General features: G+C 37.3%; 2 protein-coding genes across 2 annotated transcripts in view; both read right to left on the bottom strand.

The window, feature by feature from the left end:
- LOC113226225 (fatty acid synthase-like) overlaps positions 1–22,800 on the bottom strand; it is a 24,874-nt gene extending 2,074 nt beyond the window's left edge. The window contains exons 1-32 of the mRNA XM_026458785.1: positions 22,728–22,800; positions 22,389–22,531; positions 21,364–21,570; positions 20,933–21,119; positions 20,436–20,598; positions 20,145–20,314; positions 19,666–19,817; positions 19,328–19,511; positions 18,898–19,046; positions 18,590–18,771; positions 18,389–18,508; positions 18,173–18,282; positions 13,826–14,016; positions 13,407–13,564; positions 13,072–13,329; positions 12,879–12,993; positions 12,418–12,666; positions 11,885–12,301; positions 11,661–11,810; positions 8,373–8,494; positions 8,070–8,220; positions 7,565–7,739; positions 7,019–7,131; positions 6,755–6,913; positions 5,964–6,136; positions 3,539–3,688; positions 3,243–3,455; positions 2,646–2,745; positions 2,113–2,269; positions 1,591–1,726; positions 695–842; positions 66–242 (exon numbers count right to left, since the gene is read on the bottom strand). Coding sequence (XP_026314570.1) covers positions 66–242; positions 695–842; positions 1,591–1,726; positions 2,113–2,269; positions 2,646–2,745; positions 3,243–3,455; positions 3,539–3,688; positions 5,964–6,136; positions 6,755–6,913; positions 7,019–7,131; positions 7,565–7,739; positions 8,070–8,220; positions 8,373–8,494; positions 11,661–11,810; positions 11,885–12,301; positions 12,418–12,666; positions 12,879–12,993; positions 13,072–13,329; positions 13,407–13,564; positions 13,826–14,016; positions 18,173–18,282; positions 18,389–18,508; positions 18,590–18,771; positions 18,898–19,046; positions 19,328–19,511; positions 19,666–19,817; positions 20,145–20,314; positions 20,436–20,598; positions 20,933–21,119; positions 21,364–21,570; positions 22,389–22,442 — 5,190 coding nt within the window. The 5' untranslated portion in view covers positions 22,443–22,531; positions 22,728–22,800. The remainder of the gene's footprint in view (positions 1–65; positions 243–694; positions 843–1,590; positions 1,727–2,112; positions 2,270–2,645; positions 2,746–3,242; positions 3,456–3,538; positions 3,689–5,963; positions 6,137–6,754; positions 6,914–7,018; positions 7,132–7,564; positions 7,740–8,069; positions 8,221–8,372; positions 8,495–11,660; positions 11,811–11,884; positions 12,302–12,417; positions 12,667–12,878; positions 12,994–13,071; positions 13,330–13,406; positions 13,565–13,825; positions 14,017–18,172; positions 18,283–18,388; positions 18,509–18,589; positions 18,772–18,897; positions 19,047–19,327; positions 19,512–19,665; positions 19,818–20,144; positions 20,315–20,435; positions 20,599–20,932; positions 21,120–21,363; positions 21,571–22,388; positions 22,532–22,727) is intronic.
- LOC113226242 (fatty acid synthase-like) overlaps positions 22,717–26,359 on the bottom strand; it is a 6,599-nt gene continuing 2,956 nt past the window's right edge. The window contains exons 3-6 of the mRNA XM_026458803.1: positions 25,742–25,862; positions 24,872–25,075; positions 23,783–23,899; positions 22,717–22,906 (exon numbers count right to left, since the gene is read on the bottom strand). Coding sequence (XP_026314588.1) covers positions 22,717–22,906; positions 23,783–23,899; positions 24,872–25,075; positions 25,742–25,862 — 632 coding nt within the window. The remainder of the gene's footprint in view (positions 22,907–23,782; positions 23,900–24,871; positions 25,076–25,741; positions 25,863–26,359) is intronic.

Here is a 26,359-nt window from a genome sequence, read left to right as displayed (position 1 = left end):
ATGTAATCCCCTGAGAGATGGATTTCTGGAGTCCTCGTAACAGAAAAGGCAAGTAATAGTTTCACCTGGGCATATTTATCAGCTGTCTGCTTCACTGTGTCATAAGGGCAGTCAAGACCGGGCTGAAGCACCACTGCTCCTGACTTGAATCGCTCGCACATCAAGCGGAAACGAGCATGATGCCCTTCTAAGCCTGGTACTATGCATACATATTGCTTCGTTACGTCGAACTCTTCATAACCCTGAAACATGTAATTTTGTTGAGGCGCACAAAGGTGCAAAAAAAAGAGAAACGCCTATGAAACTTTGCCCTCACTGGGTGCTATTCAAAATCAATGTTATCAGCAAAACGCGGACAGCGTCCTCAAATAGTATGTAACTAATATATTACAAGCATTTATCTTTGTACGATGAAGACCAATGAGTAGTAGGTATCATCCTTATTTAGGGTGCGTACAGATCTGACGAATGCGCTGCATGCACGCATGGTACTCTCATACTGTTAAATACATGCCATCGAGTATCGATGATACATATGTGGCGCGCGAACAAATCGCAACGTAATACACGTGTGCAGCTCACGAGCCTTTGCAAACACGCGCACACATTTGTGGCGCATTCGCCAGATCTGTACGCACCTTTAGACTCCCATAATTTAATAATTATTTTACAAATTAAACTTGTATTTAAATACCTCTGGCTCTGCTTCAATAAGAGTCTGCAGCGGCACCACGGGAATGGTACCCTTTAACTCATCGATGTGTTCGCAGGAGTAAAAAGTGCCCAGGCCATGCAACTCCTTTCTTACTGCTTTCCCTAGGTACTCTTCGATGCTTCTTAGCCTTGTAAAGCAAACAAAGGTAACAGTAATAACATTAACACACTAAGAAAAATTATTTCGATCCTGCTGGATTCGAACCAACGCCTTCAGCAATTATTATGCCTGACGCTCTCCGAACCGTAACTACGAAATTAACCAGCCGACCTTACGTATTTTTCCATGTACTTGTTACGTATCTTTGTTATTGGTTTTTAACGATTTATTTATTCATTGATTAGATTCGCCAACAAAAATACACTATTAAACACGAACATAAATTAACACTGCAGAAAATTACACTTTTTGACCTTGTGACAGTTTTAGGGACATATTTGTCAATGATATCAAATAATAGTTTATAAAATTTATCAACAATGTCATTCACAAAATCTAGATCTGCAAATACTTCCTCAAAGTAAATAGAACCTAATGCAGCATTAATTAGTTTATGACCCGCAACATAAAAATTGTATTTTTTAATAGGGAGCCTGAATAGATATTTGTATACCAGATTGTACTCCCAAATTACTTTTTATTTAATTTTTATTTAATTACAAATTACAAGCGACTGATTAGAGACGTCGCTTTAATCATTGTTATATTAAGTTTATTGAATATCACGTGTTTTACTACCATGGAATATCATAGTAGTAAAACATCGTGATATACAATTAACTTAATGTTACATCAAAATGTTTTAAGACTGACTTACAATGTTATATAATTACAACTGACATTCGACATTGATATTAAAGCAGTATTCAACTCACTTAGCAGCTGTCAACGTAATGAAATCCTCAGCATCAACAGGGACATTATGCATAGTTCTGAGGAACGTCTGAATTATTGACGCTTTAGCAGGATTCACAAGATGCGTAATTTCAGGATCATCCGATAATTGTATACCTGTAATTTAAATGTAATGTATTATACAGACAATAAGTATAATAACTCCTACTCTTTAAAAAAAACCATGAAAAACCGCACAAAATAAAATCCTTAAGAAAATGTCGAAATTTTCAACAATTTTTTTCACAGGTAACCCTTAATGATCACCATGAGACCATGAAACACATGAAGCCCACGTTTTAATTCCTTTTTTTATGATACTAAGCGACGGGAGGAACAGGTCGTGCGCATGGTGATAAGCGCAGTAGCACTCAGAACTTTAAATCGCAAAGATCTGAGGAACACTACCGCTGCGCTTGTTACCACAAGTTGTCAAGTCCATGTGCCTGTAATTTCACCAGCACCAACAAATTTACATTCTATCTTTTTTATTGAAATCTTACCAGCCAAATCGGCTATTTGTTCAGTGACTGTCTTCGCCACTCGTCTCTGCGGGAAAGCAGCAACATCCACTTGAGCACTGCATACTGCAGCCTCAGTGGCGTCGATCAAACTACGCCACGTCAGCTTTCCGGACACTGCTTCTTCAGAATTGAAAAACTGAAAATTGATATACATTGATTAATTATTTTCATTACAATGCCTCGGGTATTGGATAAAAAAATTGCTTCACCGACAGGTTGTAAAGAGTGTAAAAATCTTTATTTCTGTTAAAGGTTTATCCTGTAGTTGATTGTGATGATGTTGGGTGTGATGAAAGTGGAGGTACTAACAATGACTACATAAGACCAGATTAGATTTGACAATTATTGTATAAAAATAAATATCTGACAAGTTACAGACTGTCTCTACTGGATGTCATCGGATTTCATTATTTGATATCCAAAATATGATGAAATTTCGTTGTACCCACAGAGCCAGCAAGTACTGTCGGCATAAAATCCTTTGAATACCAGTCATTAATAGATATACTTACCGCATGTAAGTCAACTGTTGTAGCAGGTAAGCCAAGACGAGATCTCTCCAGACACGTATTCCTTCCGATGTTGTTTCCTAAGTTGATTACTGTGAAGTACCTAAAAACAAAATTCTAACTATTTTAGAGCTTCTCACATCGCGTCATCAAATATCTTACATTAAAATTTGTTATACCACCTCTTTCTTTTCAAATCAAATCAAGTATTTTTATTTCGTAGATAATCAAATTACACTTGAAAGCGTTACATTAAACAAAAAGCCACTAGACCTTAGCAAGTCAATTTCGCTTGAGAAGAATTATTTTTTTGTATCATCACATACATTCAATACCTGGAAGTACACCATACGTTAGTATCATTTATGTAATAATTGATTTTATAATAAGTTTTTCTAATTAGACATTTTAATATGAGCTTAAATATTTTTTCTGTTCAATTTTGTACTTTTTGAGTTTTATTCAATTTATATAATGTGTAACTGGAACATATTTCATTTATGTAGTTTGCAAAACTAGGTTTTGTATTTGTTTAATTTTGTTTTAATTTATATTTCGATTATTACCTTACCGAACCCCCTTTCTGTAACTTAATCTCACCTTAATGATGGGCACAGTTTCCTTGATACCAAGTCCAAATTTGTCAACGTTGATAAATAGTCAACTACTTTGTTTCCATGACATTTGTTCACCGTCATATATATACCCTCAACTGGTCCAGTCTGATTGCTTACATTCAAAAGATTCGTCACGCCCGTCATGTCTAAATCTGCAGAAACGATTTGCACGTTCACGCCATTCTTTTCCCATGAACTAAAACAATATTATGATTTATAACTTCTAGATTTTATTTATTTTAGATAATTAATAAATCGTCACATTCGAAAAGATCATACCGAATCTTTTGTCGAAGATAACCAGAGGATCCGCAGACGTGTAATAACAATTTCTTCGCTCCACGACGAACCAAACGGTCAGCTAATTGGATGCCAACAATTTCGTCGGCACAAACCACCACGTGCGATAGTGCTGGCGAACAGGTGATCCTGTAAATAAAAAGACAATAGCAATATTACATATATTTTGCATAAAAAAAGACTACAAAAATGAATAAAGCATTCTACAGAACACAGCGTTTAAGCAGAATCACCGGAGGAGAAGCGGAAAATATGTTTTGCTAAATCAAACGGTTTAGATATTTACTATTAAATAACGATCTTACAGAATATACGATACACCTAAGGATATTGTCTAAAGAATGTGCTAATTGTTACTCGACTGGATGTACTTCACCCGATTATATAAAATCCTGGAAATAGGCTAAAATAAAAATCTAACATTCCAGAATGAAATATTTAACTTTGCACGTAATTTTTAAATGAAACGAAACTGCTAAATGTTGGTTTTCAACTGAAACCATGTAGTTATTAATATGTTGAGTGTGTGCGTTGTTATTGTTGTTAAATTCACATTTGTCCCAAAATTTGAAAATTGCCCAACGGTTCAACGACGGGTCGCGCCGCCCGTCGACCGTTTCCTTATGCTCCTACTGGGTGCTACTACTGGTAGGAGCACGATGACTAATATGTCCTTATGCTCCTACTGGTAGGACCAAAAGGATAAATATGTCCTCGTGCTCCTACTAATGTACTGTCACCTATATTTATACGTAATTGATATTGTAAAAAAATACGAATACTTTTAAACAGAAACTGCGAGGCTGATTTTCTTTAGTTACTTCCATAGTTCATGACATGACATTTTGCTTGGGGTATTGCCGATATTTATTGAATTTTTATACCGCAAACACGTGCTTTTAGGACAATTTACAATCTGGGCTCCTGAGCATCTTTGAGGGATAAGAAGAATAGTAATAGTCACTTTATGAAAAATAGTTACAGACATACTAATAACATTAATAAGGGGAATAAAAATAAACTAGTTCTTGATATCTGTTTTCACAATTTCACAAAATGTATACGCTTCTATCTACGTATATAATAAGTCTCCGGTTGATTTTCAAACTTTGCCACTTACGACGTTTAAAACTATAGTAAAAGAAAAACTTTATAAACTAATACTAAAGGTAACTAATATTATACAACTTCTGCGCAGGTACTTGGATGACAAAAATCCATGTTAGTGATCCATGTAACTCTTTCAGTTTGTTTCTATAGTAATTTAAATGTACATACACATTTAAATTAGTATATTAATTTTAAATAGCAACCCCTAGAGTTTCTTGATCATTCTTCTCAGGAGAATCTGCCTTACGAAAGAACTCAAAGTGACTATTTCAAGTGTAATTTTTCATCTTACCTACGAAATAAAGATACTTTTGAATTTTTTATTTCGATATTTTTTTATCTAGTTCAATGTAGTTATTAGATACGACGTCACGGTGGGAGCATAAGGACATATTATTTCCTCGTGCTCCTACCGGTAGGAGCACAAGGAAACTGCCCGCCCGTCGACGTCGGCTCTCTGTCAAGTTTTCTCTGCCGTTCTTATTTTACTCATATTAATTCTCAGCGCGCAGGTTGCGGGACGCACGTGGCGGTCCCCCACATCTCACCTCCTAAAATGTGGGCTCGCGTTGACATACCTCGCTTTAAGGTAACAAGAAGGCAGTCCGTTCTGATCACAGAAGAAAAAAAAAACAATGGAAGAGCCTTAAGTTAAGCCTCGATAACTATCGGAACCGCTGTGTAGCCAAAATGCACACAAACAAATGATAAACACTACGAAATCTTAATAATGATTGGTCATAGTTTCTAATTTATAAAGATGTAACAAATTATGTACTGTTAATATAATTTAAACTTTATCCAGTCGCTATATGGTTGACAGTTCAATATCTTTATTGCAAGTTACGACGTTTTGATTTTATATTGAAATTTTATTCGACGTGCTGCCATCTTGCGGCCTATAGCTGGACTACGACGAACGATTAACATCTGAATCAATTCGTTAAACAGAAAATTGAATATTTATTAAAATTAGACTTACCGATGATATGAAATACTACTATGGATAATATTTTTTGTGCGGCTGCCATTTTTGCACTCCATAATAGCACAATAAGACAATTTTCTGCGATTTTAGAGAATTTGCGCGAAAGAATGACAGAACCATATCATACAAAGCGAAAATGGCGAACTGAGCTCAAGTAGGTCTTTCGATACCTTATATTGGCACGCGTCAGACGCTAACTAATCACTTCTACTGTATTTATAGTTCTGTGGTTCTGATCGAGATGTCCTAAATACTGTTCTGGAACTGAAATGAGTTCTGGGAAAAGTTCGGAATAACGATACTTACCTTGGCTGAGAGGCTATCACTTTGTGGTGCATTCGCAGTACTACTCGGCCACGATGAGCCGATGAAGCCAATAGATTCAACGCACGTGGAACATCAACTGCGTCGTAGACCACTCGCGACAGAGGACGCACAAAGCCACGGGCGATACCTTCGCTCATTAAAGTTTGAATCGCCTGAAAAACCACAAACGTCTTTTTAATACGCACAATGGTTTGCTTTCTATTGACTGTAAGATATTTAATTGATTTGCAAAGATCAAACAAGCACAAATTGCTCCTTAAACGACAGAAAAAAAAGGAAAGTAGAGAAAGGATTGGTTTGTTATTGGTATATTTGTCAATTCAATGTCAACAAAAAATGTCAACTTGTGAAATTTCATGTGAATTGATATAAGTAATTTATTGTATTGGGATAGTTAGAAATGTAATGCATGCGTACATTAATATGACTTTGTGTGTTAGTTTGTAATTTTCGATAACTAAATTAAATTAAATTAAACTTGATTACTAAAATATAATATTGTCATGGAAACAGTCAACAGCTCTTCAGGTTTTCCAACACTTGTTTGAATATCACCTCCAGTGTAACGGAACGGGATCCGTCAATGTGTGGCTTGATGTGCTGCCGTCTGTACTTATAACGTAACAGCGTGAGACTCTCTGCGATGATATTGCCATGCCCTTACGGGGCGTCATAATGTACTATATTTAGTGAAGTATGATTCATAATGACTTCCCGTCCATTAGAAATGGACAATATGATATGCAATAAATAAATCGTTCGTTGCGTACTTTAATAGTCTTAGGATCGTCGAAAACATCGTTGAAATTAATGCGGGCGTAATTTCGTTCACCAGTTAGATAATTCATCTTGAAACTAAAGTTTTCTTGGCTGTTAATCTGATCGACATCGCACACGAAACCAGAATGCTCGCATACTTTGCAGTACATCTGGAAAATATCACAAGTTATTTAGCAACAAATTACTTATTAATCATTGACACAAATTAGTCCCACATAGATCTTCTTGACTGTAAAATTGCAAAATATCCTTACCTCTTTAAGTTCTCCTTTAGCTGCTGTGACAACAGCAGAACATCCCTTTCCATTGGTCTGAAGCATGACCATATCCGAGAATGAAGGATCACGGGAATTGAAAATGTGATCCTCTGAAACAAATACCAGATAATGAAGTTTCAAACAATAAACAGTACAAGTACTACGGTGGTAGCAACGGAGAACGTGCAGCACCCGGACAAACCAATGTAGGTTTAAGGGTGTGATGTATATATATTTTTGTAATATTCTTAGTGTTTAAAATAAATAAATAAATAAAATAAATAAATAAATAATACTGTAGGTAATAAATAAATAATACTTATGTTTTGACCATTATGCTTGGCGTCACCATACACTCCATAAATTGTATTCTCAACGCCAAAGAATACGATCTCAATGTGATGTTGAATTTCTAATATCCAAAATTCAATTAAGTATCGCAAATGAGTAACGGTTTCGAAATAATTTCTGTCCCACATAAAATATTTAATAGTTTTGTATATTTGAATAATCCAACTTCTATTAAACTTATAATTGTTTTACCTTTCAGTTGTGGAAAGAGTCTAGTCAAGAAACGCTTCTTCGATATGTCGCTCACTGTAGTAAATACTTCGCTACCCGTCGAGAGCGCGATTGAGATCAGGGCTTGTCCCAATGCACCAGCTCCTCCGTGAATTAATATGGAATGCATATGTCCAACAAAGTCAAGTTTCAGGCGCTACGAATTGAAAAACATCGACACTTAGTTGTGTTGCGGATGATTTCACATCAATCCGCAATAATCTACACTTATTTAGATTTTGCTACATGGCAATTTATATAAAGTATGTTTATGTGGTACATAAATATTAGCTTTCGTCCACTACACAAAGATTATTAATTAGCCTTTTGGATTTATCCCTTACTCGCGTTCCACCAAGGAATGATATGAATTAGCGGTGGTGGTAGTTATCAAAAACCACGTAGTAAAGTGCCAAATTATACTGCTGACAATAAGATTTAAGTATGCTTTGATGAGAAATAGAAGAAAGAAACACAGTATACTAACAAGGATATAGTAAGCGTGAGCGAAAGCAGAGGGTACGGTGACAGCGTCTTCGAGGGTCCAGTGTTTAGGGACAGGCCACACCAGTTCGGGGATTGCTACCACCGTAGTACTTGCTGCACCTCTAGGTAGCAAACCCATCACTCGCTCGCCGCTATAACAAGAATAGGATGACATTTGGACACTGTTTTGAAAATAAAGCGGGATTAATTATTGACAAATAAATATTAATGTGTAAATTAAGTTTGGCATTTGGAATGGTAATAAAGTAAGTACTTGAAGTTTAAATTTTTTAAATTAATTTACCTCTCAGTCACTCCACTGAAGTCCATGCCGTAGCAATTGCTGTTAAGGCCATCAGTTGTGACTGAAGAAACCACACCGGTCGCTTTTTGCATGTCCAAATTGCTCAACGCTGCGTAATGAACCTGTAGATAAAAAATATTATCTTTTTATGATACCGAGTGACAGGACGAACAAGCCATGCACCTGGGAGTAAGCGACATGCCTGTCCATAATAGTTGCAGTGTCACTCAGAGCTTTAAATCGCAAGGATCTGAGGGGCATTGTCACTACGCCCGTCAGTCGGAAACATCAGTTGTCAAGTTCCGTATGCCAATAATTTCACCAGCACCCTCACCCTTCAAAACTGGAACGCAGTAATTCTCACATTACTGCTTGGCGGTAGAAATAGGTAAGGTGGCACCACAGATATAGAAAAAAAGGGGAGATGGTATGGGGGCGTGGTTCGCGTCGCCTCGATATGGTCAAAATGATCATATCGAGGTGACACGCCTACAAACATCGCCACAGTACATGGCGATCGTTGTACATACAAGATCTCTCGAACGTGAAAATGCCAAGTTGTAGCGATATACCTTGTAAAAATTGAAGTGAAAAATTTTAAAACCAGTGATTTAACATTCCACGAGCTATTTCAATTTTTAGTCACTATTTCTATTATTATTCAATGTTTTCTTTTTGTCTCCATGGAAAATTTCTAGATTCAAATATAGTGATGTTCATTTACGAAGACTGATGTTTATCGACAATAAATTTTTACTGAAATGTTTGAATTTCTTACTATGACTTTTGTAATTAAAGTCCTTAAAATATCGAAGCGAAAAGCATTCACATTAAATTGATTTCATTTATTTTATTATTATTATTAAACATTTTATTTCGAGTAACTTTAACACAACTTATATTTCGGACAACCGTTTCAATTCCATGTCAATTTGTATGTTACTGTTGCTTGAAGAAAAATTTATGTGTTTTAGATATTTAAGATATTTAAATTCCATTGTACTCGTAGATTAAACGTAGACTATTTTTAATTTTTAAGTTTTTCCAATGAGTTTAAAATAAAAGAAGGTTGGTTGAAGGTGCAGGAAAATCGAAAGATTGGTTTTCTTATTACTATTCCTGACTTTGTTTCAATTTCCATAGCAAATGCATTTAAAAAATAAATAAAATAAAATCGGCTTTATTTTACATGTGCATGCAAAATAAACTAGAAACAATTATAGAAAATTACATAAATCCTTCATAAAAAAACAACATAATTTAATTTATTAAATTCGTTGATGTTTCGAATTTACTCTAGACAGTGACAGCTTCAGGAACCCGTGGTAACGTATAATGGAAAATTGACACTGGCGACGATCGCTGGTCCAAGCCTAGTGGCCGCCATTAAAAAAAAAATAATTTATATTAATATATAAATTTAATAATACACCAGTACCTGTGTAGATATAGTATGAAAAATGGAATATTTTTTTTAATATTAAAAACAGCCACATGGTTTCCAACTATCGATTAGGTAAGGTTAACAATTCACGGAGCGGTTTCCATCCACGCCCGCCGGTGCTGCTAGACAGCGGTTAAATTTCAATACTCACGACCCTGCAAGTTTGTGCGGGCACGTAGCTGTCGCGGCTGCGGGCACGAAACCGTTGCAATTGCGGAACGGACCGCGAAGTTAGTGGGAGTTAATTGCAAATCGCGCGGTTAACAGAGAACTTACGCACGCAGGCGCCTGCACCACATTGCGCCTTAACCGACCGCCAAAGTGTGCGGGCGACGACAGTCGCCAAGCGCGCAGGTCATCGCGTCCTGCGCGGTTCTACTAGTACCCCGCCGCGGCAACCGCGAGCAACCGTCACCACTACAGGCGTAAAACGCGCCGTGAAATGTGCTACTAATTTTACATACTTAACTGTAACATTCTACAGATGCCGCGGGCCCGCGGCGGGTAAAAACCGCTCCGTGAGTTCTTAGTGTAACGAAAAATGAGTTTAAGCGCCATCTAACGTGTAATAGTTAGCTATTATATACTTTTTTATTATATCATTTTTACTAAAACGCCACCTGTTGGTGAATGGCTGAACCAGGATGAAAAAAATACTAAAATATTGTAATATAACTCTTATTCAAGTGAGTGTAAGTTTAATTTTGTTAAATTTTAAAATTGTTTTACGTCGTTTTCACGTTTTAAGCCCTACACAATCAAAATCTTTAAGTTATGGTAGTAGATAATAGAGCGTAAACTTTGAATTGTACACAAGCTAAAAAGTGGCGACATCGGCACCCGATCTTACATAGCGTCATTACATATCTCCCTTTTTTTCTATATCTATGGGTGGCACACCCAAATCCCCTACGACTCACTCTAACAAAATTAACATTGTTCGGCGTAAACACACTGTCTGTCCTTCGGTTACAATATCCAGTGGTGCACAGCATCATTTTTATTTTTTAGGAGGTTACTTATCTAGTAAGATAAACAATATCCTTAATATTCACTGTATAAATTATTACTTACTGGCTGATCGCTCACGACTAAGAGTCGACTAAAAAAGCCTTACTATACTCGAATAAGTTGTAATCATACACGGACACGCATATACACTGGCACGCGCACACGTTTCGTGCTTGCTATGCTACGCTTTATTTTGTAATTTGCATGTATTTTATATGATGTTACGTTCTTAATACACTTAAGGAGTGAGCCTGGTGATCTGTAACACATGTACCCAATCTAGTGCAGACTCCATCGGAGCTGCGTTTTTTCCAACGCGAGGCGTATAATATTGCGGATGGGCTACTCAATCGATTCGTTTCCGATTTGAAATAAAATCAGGGCCCAGCTCTCACTAAGGAACTTGTTATTTTACATGAAATGTGACTACTTGTAGAGATAAGTATGTGACGGTGTGACCTCCTTACACCGTCATCTCACCTTTTTGTATCGCCTCTCTCCGCTTGTATCCTATCATTTTTTTATTTTACATGTATTTAAATTTTAAATTTGAATTGTTTGATCTTCCTTCACTTTCTCATTTTGTTTTCGTATCATGGTCACTCCCAGCTCAACCGCCACAACAGTCGGAGCTGTTTCAAATTTTATCGCGAATAATCGCTAATTTTGGTTCTTTACTACGTTTATAATCATTAAATAAGCTAAATCTTGTGTAATAATTTATAAGTCCACAACCTTTTCAAGTATAACATTCTATATTGTATGTGTACTATAATTTCCACTTTTTCATAGTAATTAATAAACATTGAAATTTTAAAATAAAAATGACGTACCACAACTTTCAATTTAGAATTTTCAACGTCTGAGGTTTCCATCCAGAACATAGAGTTAATATCACCGACTTGACCGCTTTGAAGTACCATTCTATTTTCCACTGCTTTCACTTCAGGGCATGGCAAGTAATACTCACCACCCCAAACACCCTAATGGAACAGAAAAACAGATTTAACGTAGACCAAAAGATCAATGTTCGTATAAAACCAGTAGAAATACTCACATTATACAATACACTAAACGCCAGATTTGTATCAGGTAGTTTTTCCATATTATCTTCGTCGGTTACAGACACCAGATAAATAGGCTGATCTGTTGGTTTTCTCCATTGTTTTACAATGGTTTTCAATCCCGGTACAGAGGGGTACGGAGACAAAATTACGAGCTTGTTACGACACGAACGAGATAATCGGGTATTTGCCAGGTAATCTAAGTCGAAAGCTGTACGGACAGTCATAACACTAGACACGGAAGTCACATGCGTGGGCCTCCATTTCAAAAGTTCCAGTTTTGTATGATTTATGCTGTGTGAAGACAGAACACTGTAAAGAGCTGATGGTCGTATGCGATCATTGACAGTCTCTTCTCGGTTCACGATGAAAGAGTCTCGTTTCAATACACGGTATAACATTTGGCACATCTGTAATCACCGTACAATATGTATAAGCTGTCATATTTTATTATTCAAAATGCATAGAATTTCATTGCTGAATTTAGCGACACATATACAAAATTAATATTATTATAAAAGCTTACGTGTTCATCCAACGATAGGTTCTGAACCAGGACCAAATCAATTTCAGAAAGAAAATTTTCCTTCAGTGTCAACATCTTGTCCGTATTTATTTCGCTATAGTTAAAACTTACTCCAGCAATGCTATGGAGGCCAACTTTTAGGTCACAAAATGTATCCTTCGTTTGATTTGTAATGCTCACGACATTAATAGTATCCTTGTTAATATTTTCGGATACTATTTGCAAGTAAACTTTCCAGGTGACGGCAGTCTGAAAAGTATAAATAGATAAGATAAGTATGATTTTTTAGTCTTCTATCGTCATTCCATAAAAAAATACCGCATATTGATGGGTTAGTATGTACAGTTTATATGCTTCAGGAGCATATTTGATTAGACTTACATCAAAAAATACCGTATATTGACCGTATATTGTCATATGTACATTTAATATGTTTCAAGAACATATTTGATTATACTTACATCGATATTAGCATCAAAGTGGGGAACAAATTTTACGATCTTCAGATTGGCTGAAATTTCATCCGTAATCGATGTTTCTTGGTACCTAATACTTTCTAATAAAATGCCACCGCATCTGGAATTTATAACTTAGTATAAAAAGATGAACTTTGTAGACTAAACAAAACTTTTAGTGTATATTTAAGAAAGTTACCTCATGTAATCATATTCCTCGAAAACTTGAGCTAGTAGCAATTTTTTATCGTGTTCCTTTATTATATTGTCGTCTGTCATCCTATTATTGTCGATCACAATCCTCCTAATTTTATTGGGTGTAGAGAAAGAAGAGTGCGATTGCCTCAAATTATCCAACTGTAGCATTCCATCCAATAAAGTTACCCAATTGTTTTTCCAGATTATTTGAGCTTCAGTAAACGACGAATTTGCTTTGTGAATAGAGCGGAATTCACCTCTGAAAAGGTCATTTGTTTCAAAAAATAAATAATATTTTTACAAAAATATATAGTACGTACATTTGTATTATCTTACTCATATTGGTAATCCCTCTCGTGAAAGAGGTGATACAGGTCGTCAGACACAAGATCCATCGTTTCTTTCGACTCAAATGCGCTTTCGAAGTGTCTCACATCAACGTGAACAGCATTGGCGAGAAAGCCCGACGCTACAACGCCCATTTCATTGTGTACCTGAAATTACGACGTAAATGGCCTTGCAAATCTGTACCTTAAAAGACAGACTGAAACGAACGTTATAAAAATCTCGAGCCAACTACAATAGTTGACGATTTCAGCTGTATCTCTATATTTTTCCAGATACTGTCGCTTTATCATTGGCGTCTACAGGTTATTTATTTACACTCCAGCAACTTACAGTAGCTTCTCGAGATAGACAAGATATGACATTTGTTAACGTAGGATTTACAATGTTGTGACAGTGCTAGTGTTTACCTCAAATTTGCCGCTGCCGCGGAAATAAACGACGCGCAAGCGCGTCACTTGCTTGATATGCAGCGGCGGCTGCACAAACAGGCACACATCGCGGAGTTCGACCTGTAACTGTCGCCGTGGTGAGCCCTGAATCATTGCGTACGTGTCCCATACCGCTTCTATTACCGCCGCAAACGGTAACAGGTTCTTGCCTGGAAAATATCAATTTATATTATTGTAGCGTTATCACTGACATAAACCTTTTCATTTTCATATTTCGTCTTTTGCTATGTATACAAAGTATAAATACAAAGTATAAATATCAAAAGATTTTCTATTACAGAAAGGTGTAGCCCAAAATGCAAATTTCAGTCAAAAATTAATGACTACAAACTTGAAACACATTCAGTTAGATTTTAAATTAATGAATTTCTTCATAATTTTTGATACATCACTATTGCAAACCTTACACATTTTTAATTTCATTCTTTAAAAAAAAAATTATTCATGGACTTGGACATGTCAACTATCATAACTTCTTCTTTCATAGGAATCGCAGGATCGTTCCCGAAAACGAAATGCTGTCAATTTACGACATTTTGAATCCTTTTAGTTGCAGTTACTTAGGTAGATATTAAGCCAAATATTTATTAAATACGTAACTGTATCAATTTTGTTGCCAAGTCAGGATTTTATGTAGACGTGTACATACACATTGTACATACACATTGTACACATTGTATTTACATAGAATTTTAATACAGTAGTAGATAAGTAGTGCAATAAGTAGGGGATATGCCCCGTTGTGATATATACAATTCTGTGTGTGCACACAATTGTTTTTGGATTATAGTTGTTTATAAGTACGTATTCATTCTCGACAAAAATGCAATAGTTCCTTGCGCGCTGCTCGTTGCGCTCGTTATACACTTGTTATAATTCACCGTTCATTATGTGTCTACTAGAACCATAGATATAGAAAAAAGGGGAGATATGGTATGGGGGCGTGGTTCACATCGCCTCGTTATGGTCAAAATGACCATATCGAGGTGACACGCCTACAAACATCGCCACAGTGACATGGCGATCGTTGTACATACAAGATCTCACGTAAAATATGAAAATGCCAAGTTGTAGCGATATACCTTGTAAAAATTGGAGTGAAAACAAAAATTTTAAAACCAGTGAGATAACATTCCATAGGCTATTTGCATTTTTAGTTACTATTTCTATTATTATTCAATGTTTTCTTTTTGTCTCCATGGAAAATTTCTAGATTCAAATATAGTGATGTTCATTTACGAAGACTGATGTTTATCGACAATAAATTTTTACTGAAATGTTTCAATTTCTTAGTATGACTTTTGTAATTAAAGTCCTTAAAATATCGAAGCGAAAAGCATTCACGTTAAATTGATTTCTTTTATTTTATTACTATTATTAAACATTTCATTTCGAGTAACTTTAACACAACTCATATTACGGGGAACCGTTTCAATTTCATATCAATTTGGATGTTGCTGTCGCTTGAAGAAAAATTTATGTGTTTTAGATATTTAAATTCCATTATACTCGTAGATTAAACGTAGAGTATTTTTAATTTTTAAGTTTTTCCTATAAGTTTAAAATAAAAGAAGGTTGGATTGAAGCTGCAGGAAAATCGAAAGATTGGTTTTCTTATTACTATTTCTGACTTTGTTTCAATTTCCATAGCAAATGCATTTAAAAAATAAATAAAATAGAATCGGCTTTATTTTAAATGTGTATGCAAAATAAATTAGAAACAATTATAGAAAATTACATAAATCCTTCATAAAAAAAACAACAATTTAATTTATTAAATTCATTGATGGTTCGAGTTTACTCTTGACAGTGACAGCTTCACCAACCCGAGGTAACGTATAATGGAAAATTGACACTGGCGACGATCGCCATATTTTTTATATTATTCTTATAAAACTGACACTGATCCAAGCCTAGTGGCCGCCATTAAGAAAATAATAATAATTTATATTAATTTAATAATAAACCAGTACCAGTGTAGATATAGTATGAAAAATGGAATATTTTTTTAATATTAAAAACAGCCACATGGATTCCAACTATCGATTAGGTAGGACCACATCCCTTGTTGAGTAGCGTCAGTTTTAGGTTAACAATTCACTGAGCGGTTTCCATCCGCGCCCGCCGGTGCTTCTAGACAGCGGTTTTATTTCAATACTTACGACCCTTCAAGTTTGTGCGGGCACGTAGCTGCTGCGTTTGCGGGTACGAAACCGTTGCGATAGCGGAACGGACCGCGAAGTTAGTGGAAGTTAATTGCAAGTCGCGCGGTTAATAGAGAACTTACCCTGCTTGCGCCTGCACCACATTGCGCCTGAACCGACCGCCAAAGTGTGCGGGCGACGACACGGCCGCCAAGCGCGCAGGTCATCGCGTCCTGCGCGGTTCTACTAGTACCCCGCCGCGGCAACCGCGAGCAACCGTCACCACTACAGGCGTAAAACGCGCCGTGAAATGTGCTACTAATTTTACATACTTAACTGTTACATTCTACAGATTCGGCAGACGCGGGTGAAAACCGCTCCGCGAGTTCTTAGTGTAACGAAAAATGAGTTTCAGCGCCATCTAACGTGTAATAGTTAGCTATTATATACTAGTAGTATTTTTACTAAAACACCACCTGTTGGTGAATGGCTGAACCAGGATGAAAAAAATATTGAAATATTGTAATATAACTCTTATTCAAGAGGCTGTCAGTTTAATTTTGTTAAATTTTAAAATCGTGTTACGTCGTTTTCACGTGTTAAGCTCAACCCAATCAAAATCTTTAAGTTATGGTTATAGTATGAGTAGAACCACGGTACTAGTATTTATGTGGTCTGTGAGTAGAATTATATACCAATTCACTGCACACAGCGCATATGCACAACCAGCACATATTTACAGATACGGCTCAAAAAGCCGAACCTGAAGCCGTAAGTACATGGAATGCTCCACTCTGCGGCATAATGTGCCTTCGCGTCAAGAGAGCGCTAGTCACTCGCTCGCAGCAGAAACAAGCGTCCCGTGCATTTATTCTCTTTTGTATAAAGCACTTTAGGCCCAACGCCCCTTACTTCGCACGTACTTTAAATTCCTTTAGTTAAGAAATCTATTGTGGAAGTTGAATATAACTATTATCTATATATTTTCCCGTTTTTACTTCACCTCCACTGCGGCCACCATATATAATTCACTGCACGTTTTTGACATTCGTCTTAAAGTCTACTGGATCCACGAAACAATCTACTACTTTGAAGTCGTAGCGCTAAAGTACTCCAGAAACGGTTGATCTTCTAGGAGACGTCGACAAACAGCTCCCAATAACTAGCATCTGTGTTTTTTTTAATAATACCAAGCGGCCGACCAAGTCATTCGCATGGTGGTAAGCGACATGACTACCCATACCAGTTGCAGTGATCCTCAGCGCTTTAATTCGCAAAGATCTCAGGGGCACTGCCACTGCGCGCATCACCCACAAACATAAGTTAACAAGTCTCATGTGCTTACCCTTACCCTTCAAAACCGGAACGCTGTAAGGCTCACATTACTGTTTACCGGCAGAAATGGGTATGGTAGCAATACTTTTCTGGACGAACTCATTCACAAAGAGCTCTACTGCTACAATATTATGTGCGCTGTATGCTGCCATCGGTTGCTCCAGGGCACAGTATCATTTTATAGTAATCTTCACTTCACATCGAGTATAAATCTTCATTACTTCAAACTCGCTGAATATACATAAAAGAAAATGGAGCGATAAATTCTACTCCTGACAACAAAGCATTAGTCAAAAAATTTAAAAATCGTAACTGTCTAGTAACAAATTACCTTAGACTATGGAAACCAATCCAACCTCTAAGCAAATTACCTTTGATTTCACTGTGGACAAGTCTCGTCTCGAATTGAAATAATGAAAGAAGAGATTCTTATACAAATATTTACAATACTATAAAGAAAACACTCCGGTTAATTTTGTATACAACCAATATAGTACGAGTATTTTTCATTTTTTAAAACAAAAAATACTTCCAACTGATAAGATTCATAGGACTAAACAATATTTCGCAAACAAGAAATTTCGGCGCCGTCAAAGATCGACTCTCGTCGGCGTAGGAAACGTCGATTACAAAGAAATCGATACAGAATAAATTCAATTAATGAAATTATGTATAATTACAACAATTACAAATCAATCGCCTCACCGCAAGACTATGCAACGCAAACGTTTAGTTTTAGTGACATCAGCTAATTGAAATTTTACGACCTGGAATTTTCGTAAATAAAATGTATCTTCAACAATAATTATGAAAAAAATTAGGTTACCTCTTAACACGTGTCCTTGTAAATAGTTGTATTCAACGTCGAAGATCGATGGCACGAAATTGCATATTGGATATTTTTTCATCGTACCCTTATCGAAGAGTGGCACATTCCTGTAATATCAAGTTTTAGTTCCAATGTTGTTTGCTATGAATTCGCCAGCAGCTTTATCATTGAAATATTTTATGCTTTACGAGTAATATCCAAAGCAAAAGGTACCATTTCTCGGTGTGAGCCCATTCAACAAAATGAGACAGCATCGGTGTGTTTGTGGAGACGGGGAACTGTATTGCTGGATACAGAGCGGCGATATCCAGGTTGTATCCGTGGACAAATAGTCTGCAAAGAAGTTAGTAATTAATCGTATATACAGTATCACCATCGACGAAATGATATGCTAGTATCACACTTCAAACTCACTTGCCAATAGCATCAAGAACCATTAACGCGTTGTCGGGATGCCCTCGTCTGGTGAGAGGGATATTGTTGCAGCTGGGCATCGATCGCTTCAAGATAGCTTGCAACAAACCGTGAGGAGCAATTTCTACGAGGACCGCATTCGCTGGTATCAATTGAGCAGTCTCTTCGAACAGTACTGGGTTCTGAATTGAATTTTATTATACTATATACATTCAGTGGATACAAGTTCAATTTCTAATATATGTGTCATTATCTCAGCAAAGCAATATCTGGTGACAAAAATTATAATATAGGTATCTAAATTATACCAGTAGGTTATTTGTGTGGTATTCTGCAGAAGAATATTTGGCAATAGGCTCTCCCCACTTTTCATGGGGTACTGACGTTGACACCCATCGCTCACTGCGCTCTTTTGGATCCTTGATTACTTCACTCAAATACTTCAGCAGACCAGGACCTAAAACATTAAAATACTCGGTTCAATACAGGCAAGACAGCTGAGACATAAATAGCTAAAATTGAAACTTTGACTTAGCAACAAAAGTTGATAACTAGGCAGGTATGTTAAGAGCGATACTTATAGTACCGGAAGGTGTCAATTGGGACTGGAAGCAATTACCCCTTGATCACAAAAAATGATTTTTTATTATTCGAAGCATAATTATATACATATTTCAAAGTTATCATTAATTACCTGGTAAAATATGAGCAACAACATTTAAAGGAAAAGAAGCTTACCAGCTTCAGCAATGTATCGCGAGTGGTAAGCGATATTGGAGCACGGCACCTCTTTGGCGAAGATGCCCTCCGCTGTCAACTTGGCAACGAATTCCTTCATTATATCAGACGGCCCTGATATGGTGCTTGACTCGGAACTATTGTGACATGCCACTTCGATTTCCGGTGGAATCATTTCTAACACCTGTCAAATTTTATGGATTGATTTAGAATTTTCTTTAAAATAAAGTAAGTTTCAATTCACAGTCATCAACTCGTCCATATATGGACTTATGCAAACCGTTCCATTTTCAAACATTGATTAATTGAAGAATTAACTACATCAGTCAGTAGTTTACCTTCTCATATCCCAATCCCACAGCAGCCATAGAGCCGTGAATAAAGGGCGTTTGAATTGAAACCAGCCCACGACTGTACGCAGAAAGGATCATCTCCTCAGCAGTGAAGCAACCGTCGGCGTATGCGCAACCCAGCTCGCCTACGCTATGACCTGTTAACATTCGCCAACTTTCAGAATATTTCCAAATTCCCAGATTTCATGAAAAACTATACAATACCAATATCAAAGTCCGGCTTCTTTGAAAACCAGTGTAAAACCTATGCTTTTATTATTGTAATTTTGTGACATTTAAACCAAAGTAACAAAAAAGACTTTTTTCTTTTCTCCTTTCAAACTGTTTAGAATTAATGTGATTAAATATCCTCGCCTGTCTAGAATGCATTGAGAATCTGCACTTCGTCTATGCTTCCAGCGGACAGTTGCCACTTTTGGAACTGAGTTATTGTTTTACTCGAAAAATATAAATAGTTTACACACCTATGACATTATCTGGTTCAAGCCCAATAGATTTGAGCACATCTGTCAGACCGATCTGTATGGCAGCGATGCCAACGAAAGAGTTCAGGATATTGTCGAAAATCGTCTTGTCCGGGGACGTGATTATGTGCACGATGTCGATACCTTTTGGCTCTAGGGCAATACGACAGCTGAAAATAATTTAATGGTAATTTTAAGTATGATCAACTACGAACCGCCATAGAACTTATAAAATTGAGCGAAATACTTCGATCTTGAAAACACGTTGCCTAAAGTGAGGATTTTACGTACCGCTCAATAGCGGCGGCGAAGATGGGAATACGCATAAGGTGCACTCCCATGCCTGCCCACTGTGAGCCCATTCCGCTGTACACGAACCAGAGCGGGCGCTTGGTATCGTCATAGTACGCCGCCGTTTCTCCAAGACACACTGTCTTCTGTTCCTCATCGGTGTCTGTAATTTAAAAGGCGTAATAAGTTTGGTACCTTACTTTATTTTTCACTGACAAAGTGTCCTAAAGTTTGCTGTACAAAAAAATCATCAAAAACAAAAAATTATAAAAATATAATTGGCGGAGAAAAAAATTTCCTTATGAGTTGATCATAGAAAAAGTAGTTCAGAATGCCCAATAGAACTTGTGGTTAAAGTTTTCATTCCACAATTTGTTTTCGATAATCCTCTGGGTTATTGCCAAATAGTTCCCTCTAAGTGAAACTCGCTAGAACCTTAAATTGAGACCAATGATAGCGAAGACCAATTCTATAAAATATTGCAATGTGCTTCATACCTAGAATAATGTAGCCTCTGCCTAAATGACCAGGGATCCTATACTTGTGTATATTGTGGAACAGGGCAATTTCTTCAGGATCGATCGGTTTGCTCTTCAAGTCATTGAGGATGTTTTGGATATTTATGTCTTGTCTTGCTGAAATCGTCACTAGGCGCGGAAAGTTACACTTGTAACTATTCCGGTCCTGTTGAGAATATCGTCCTTTAAATTTGAATATATTCGAGTTTATTGACAAAATAGCAACTCAACAATTTAAAGCTCAACTACATTGTACAAAAAATGTCGAATCAGTAAAAGAACCTAATGAAGTATATATAATAATCGCAGTTTTATTCCTGTATACAGCCAATAACCATGCTATGTATACCACAGATAATTAAATACCTTTTATTTTCCTCAGTTTCAGAAGGTTCAAAAAGGTATTGTACCTTAGGCTTACAGTATCCCTTAAGCAGAGCGTGGGCGTTAATTCCAGTGACCGCATTGCTGTTGACAGCTACGTAAGCCATAGGATTGAATGGAGTGTTCTCGGTGACGACTTTCATACGCCCGTCGCGGATAGCCTGGATGTCTTGACGAGGAGTTGTGCAGTGCATGTTGGCGGCCAACTTGCCTCTTTGATAGCCTAGTATCACCTGATAAAGCAGATGAAAGTTCAAAAGTTTACTTGTAGCCCATACGAACGTCACAATGCTCGCCGTATTGGCCCAAGTCAGGATATTCGATAAGGTTCCTACTGTCTTCGACATAAATGTAACAACGACAACATGACAATTAATAATTACCTGAACTCTCATATTTCAATGTTATTGGGTACAATAAGCGAGAAAGAACAAAGACTAGAGTAATTAGGCTGAAAACACACATGACCGATTTCTCAAACAAAACTGCCATTTTTTGCGGGGTGGTAGGTAGTGAATTCCCAGTACTACGAGTACCAGAGTAACGAAATTAATTCTCAGGTCACTTACCTAACTAGAAGCAATTTAATAAAGCTTTTTTATAATACCTAGTGACGGGACGAACAAGTCGTGCGTGTAGTGGTAAGCGACCTGCCTGTCCACAGTAGCTGCAGTGTCACTCGAGCTTTAAATCGCAAAGAGCACTGCCACTGCGCGCGTCATATAAGTTGACAAGTCCCATGAGCATGAAAACCTTTATTCTACTGCTTGGCAAATAGGTAAGGTGGGTGTACTTCCTTGGATGAACTCTTTTACAAGGAGCTTTACTGCTACTTGTTATCTATTGTTGTTGCTAGTCGGTTTCCGAAATGGGTCGTACCTACTGAAAAATTTTTATCTCATTCGAGACTTCCTTATTTAACACCCATAATCCTGAACACTGACCACTGATGAGTGATAACTGACATTACATTAGAAATCTATATTATGTATACATCCCCATGGCGATGCAGGTGCAGATTATCGGTCGGTCATTGCAAATTTTTACCTACCTTAGTAACCGCAGAAATGCCAGAAGCCGCCTCTGTGTAACCGATGTTGGACATAACACTGCCGACTAAGAGGGGTTCACGGCGCTCTTTGCAAAACACGGTCTCAATCGCCTCCAGCTCTTCTTTATCAGCCTCTGAGACGGCTGTAATGAAGTAACGTGGTAAAGATTATGCTTATATCCTTAAAAATGTTTTCATGGCAAAGATATCCACATGGTGTCAAAATAAGTAAGAAACAAATTGTACGCAATTTAATGCTAAATTCTCTTATACGACAATGTATTATATAATATTTATATATAAACGAAACAATCTAAAAGTATTTATTCTATAACCGACCTGCACCGAAAGCTTCTACATATTCGACTGCGTGTGGAGGCACTCCAGCTTCTTTATAAAAATCGTTAATGAATCGGGCAGCAACTTGAGAATCTCTGTAGAACCCAAATTTAGGGCCTGCCTCTGTTTCCAGCAACTCTGTGAACTCGCTTTTCACGTGGACCACCTCTGCATAAATCCTAAAAAAATTACGTAGGTAATAAACACATTCTCATAATTTATATTCTTACCGCGCTTAGCCTTGTTTAGATAAATTATTACACTAAATAAATAAATAACTTTTATAATTGCAATTTTTTTAGTTTCTTATTTAGTCACGTCTGACCACCATGATATTCAATTATTTTTGTGAAATTACTCCAAACAAAAAATCATTTCGATTCAAACCACCGTCTTCCAGCAAACGTGTGGACCTTAGGAATTTTTGTATGTGCTTGTTGCAGATCTTTGTTTTTGGTTTTTTTAACGATTTTTTTGCCGTAGCGCCATCTGTGAGAAATCTATTTCTTCACTTAGCCAGGTACCTTTACACCTACCACCAGCTGACTAGAGCTGTCGCTTAAATAATTGTAACTTTTTCAGTTTTTTATTGATTTGTTGGCAGGCGCCGGATCGAGTCACGCCGGATCGCAGGATGTTTTTCGTAGTGTTCGATCTTTGTATTAATAATTATAAGTTGTATAATTCCAATAAAATTCATAAATTTCACCTCGACGGTAGCCGTGGGTAGCCTAATGGTTTGACCGGCCGCCTCTCAAACAGAGGCCGTGGGTTCAAATATGGGCACCTCTAGTTTCTCGGAATTCACGTGCGAAATTTAATTTGCGTTTCCCATGAGCTTTTCGGTGAAGGAAAACATCGTAATGAAACCTGCATGTCGCAGAAGGTTCACAGCACTCGGAAAACGTGTGATGCACCAACCAGCATTGGGCCAGAGTGGCGGACTATGGCATTAACCCTCGCCTGAGTGGAGATCCGTGCCCAGCAGCGGGACGTACAAAAGGGTTGATGATGGTGATGATGATCTGGATAGTGCTGGATTTACGATTAAATACCTTTTAGCGTCCTTAGCTTTCTGTAGGAGCAGCATGTTCACCGCATCAGATTTTGCACAGCCGTCCGCATTTTGGTCGAACGACTTAGTTTTGCCGTCTTTGCTCATCTTTACGATTCTGAAACAACACTCCATTCATTTCAAATTACTATAGACATATGAAGAAATATATAAAACACAAATAAAGAAATATACGTTATTGCAAAAGCAAACGGTAACAGTGAACTGAGACTATCAGCGCAAAACTGGTGTACCCCATTAATAATAAGAATAATAACCTACACACTCAACATAGCCCCGCACTAGGGAAACCTTGTGCCGCGGGTGCCATGGACACACACATAGACAGCCACAAATTACACCCAAACTCACGAGAGAAATGAATGTAGGCCATACAACTGCAAACATTTCAAACAAATATTTCTCCCGACCCGGGAATCGAACCTGGAACCTCTGCATGGCAGTCATGGTAACCGTTCGGCCACGGAAGCAGTTATTTGTTATCGAATGCTATTTTCATTCATTAACTATATTTAATTATTAAAAAAGCATCGAAATATAAAATAATGATGTACTTGTCATTTAAAGTAATATTGTAGTACAAAAATGAAATGTGGGTTACACCACTTTTGCACTGACAGCCTCCATTAACAATACAGGACGATACACCAAAAGTATGTACAACGACTAACTTCGAGTAACCAAGTCTTCTACCAAGTAAACCTCAAGTTGACATAAACAATAATTTAATTTTAAATATAAGCATACTATTACAATTCACATAGTCGTAGTAGGTCCACAGAAAAGCATAACACACCAGTGGCATTAAGTAGCAGAGGTCATGGTACAGTTTAATGGCGCATTTACACCGAGTCGTCTTTTGGCACACCACTTCGCCTTGCCGAAGGCAACGCACCCAGTCGCTTCGATCGACTTTGGCTGCAAATTACCGTCTCATCAGACGACTCACTATTTACACCGGGTAGCTTGCCGCTTTCGGCGGGCAAGCGAAGGTCGCCTGACGACTTGATATGAATGCGTCACAAGTGTTCTTGAAACAATGGCAAAAACTGGTGACAATAGCACAAACCTTGCATAATGCACAGATGGTTGCGGATGCAAACAAACGTTATTGGATCCAACCAGAGCAGCGACACATTCTCCTCGCATGATGGCCTGGAAGCCTTGTTCCAGAGCAGCCAGCCCGCTGCAGTCAGAAGCATCCACAGCCATCGAAGGACCTTTGGCGTTCAGCCAGTAGGAAATACGATTCGCAAACATAGACCGGTTGCATCTGAAATTTTCATAGTTGTACCTTGTAAGGACACTACCAGTTTTTTTGTTGAAATTTAATGTCAAATTCCCTTTCGTTCGGTCGTTTTTCCCTTTGACAAGGGAATGTTCCAGTGGACTTGGCAAAGTCCAAGATCCCGAATTATTGTAAATTATTGTACTTGAAATTGTTGTTGTTGTATTTTGTATTACAAAAATTGAGTGCGATTTCTAATGTCTTACAAAATGACAAATTGTTTCTTTTTATAATTTTTTTTTAACGCACACACTCAACATTGGCTCGCACTAGGGAAACCTGTGTCGCGGGTGCCATGGACACACACATAGACAACAACAAATTACACCCAAACTCACGAGAGAAATAAATGTAGGCCATACAAATATTTCTCCCGGCCCGAGAATCGAACCTGAGACCTCTGCGTGGCAGTCCGGCATGGCAACCTTTCGGCCACGGAGGCAGTTAAAAAAATTAAAAATTAGACAGACTCTGGTTTTGGCTTTTGTAATTAATTGGATTGTGTGAGCACAGTCTATAAATTATTGCATGAATGTTTAAAAAAAATTACAAATACTTTGTATGCCGCAAGGCAGATCACAGTGATTCAAAATACATATCTGACATGTCTATAATTTATGTACCACAAGAAACAAATCAATTTTACTATACCCTGTTACGCCGAATCCGCCTCCGAGGGTAGCACTGTAAACGAAGGCTTTCTCCGTCTCCGAAAAGCAGGATCCAATGAAGACACCCACTTTCCTCCCACTTAAATGTTCAGGACTCAATCCTGTGGAATATATGCACGTGAAAATACCCAACATTGCTATACCAATTGCATGATTTAATTCCAACTTCCCCTTTCCATCATCGGGGAAATAGACATAGGCTGGGGTTCCACCCTTATGTTGTGGATATTCCAAGCATTCGCTCGAAGCGTCACGCTTCCACATTTATATGGCGAATGACTATGCAGTGCAGACTGCAGACTTATTCTCTGAACGCTATAAATTGGGCGTTTTTTAGGCGAGAGTGAATAGGCATAATTTGGGTGTGCTTGCTCCATCGTTGACCTCGTCACTTTGACCAGGTGAGACTGAGGTCAAATGCGCACTTAGTTTAAAAAAAATCTAATTAATTAAATGTTTTAACGCTCCTCAGAATAAATGGTAAAAAAATTGGCAATACTTAATATTATATTATATTATACTGATTATATATATTGTATTGTATTGTATTGTATTGTATTGTATTGTATTGTATTGTATTGTATTGTATTGTATTGTA

This window comes from Hyposmocoma kahamanoa, unplaced genomic scaffold (assembly GCF_003589595.1).
Source record: "Hyposmocoma kahamanoa isolate Upper Pololo Valley unplaced genomic scaffold, ASM358959v1 185, whole genome shotgun sequence".
NCBI classification, from domain to species: Eukaryota; Metazoa; Arthropoda; class Insecta; order Lepidoptera; family Cosmopterigidae; genus Hyposmocoma; species Hyposmocoma kahamanoa.
This window is presented reverse-complemented; position numbering and strand designations above follow the sequence as displayed.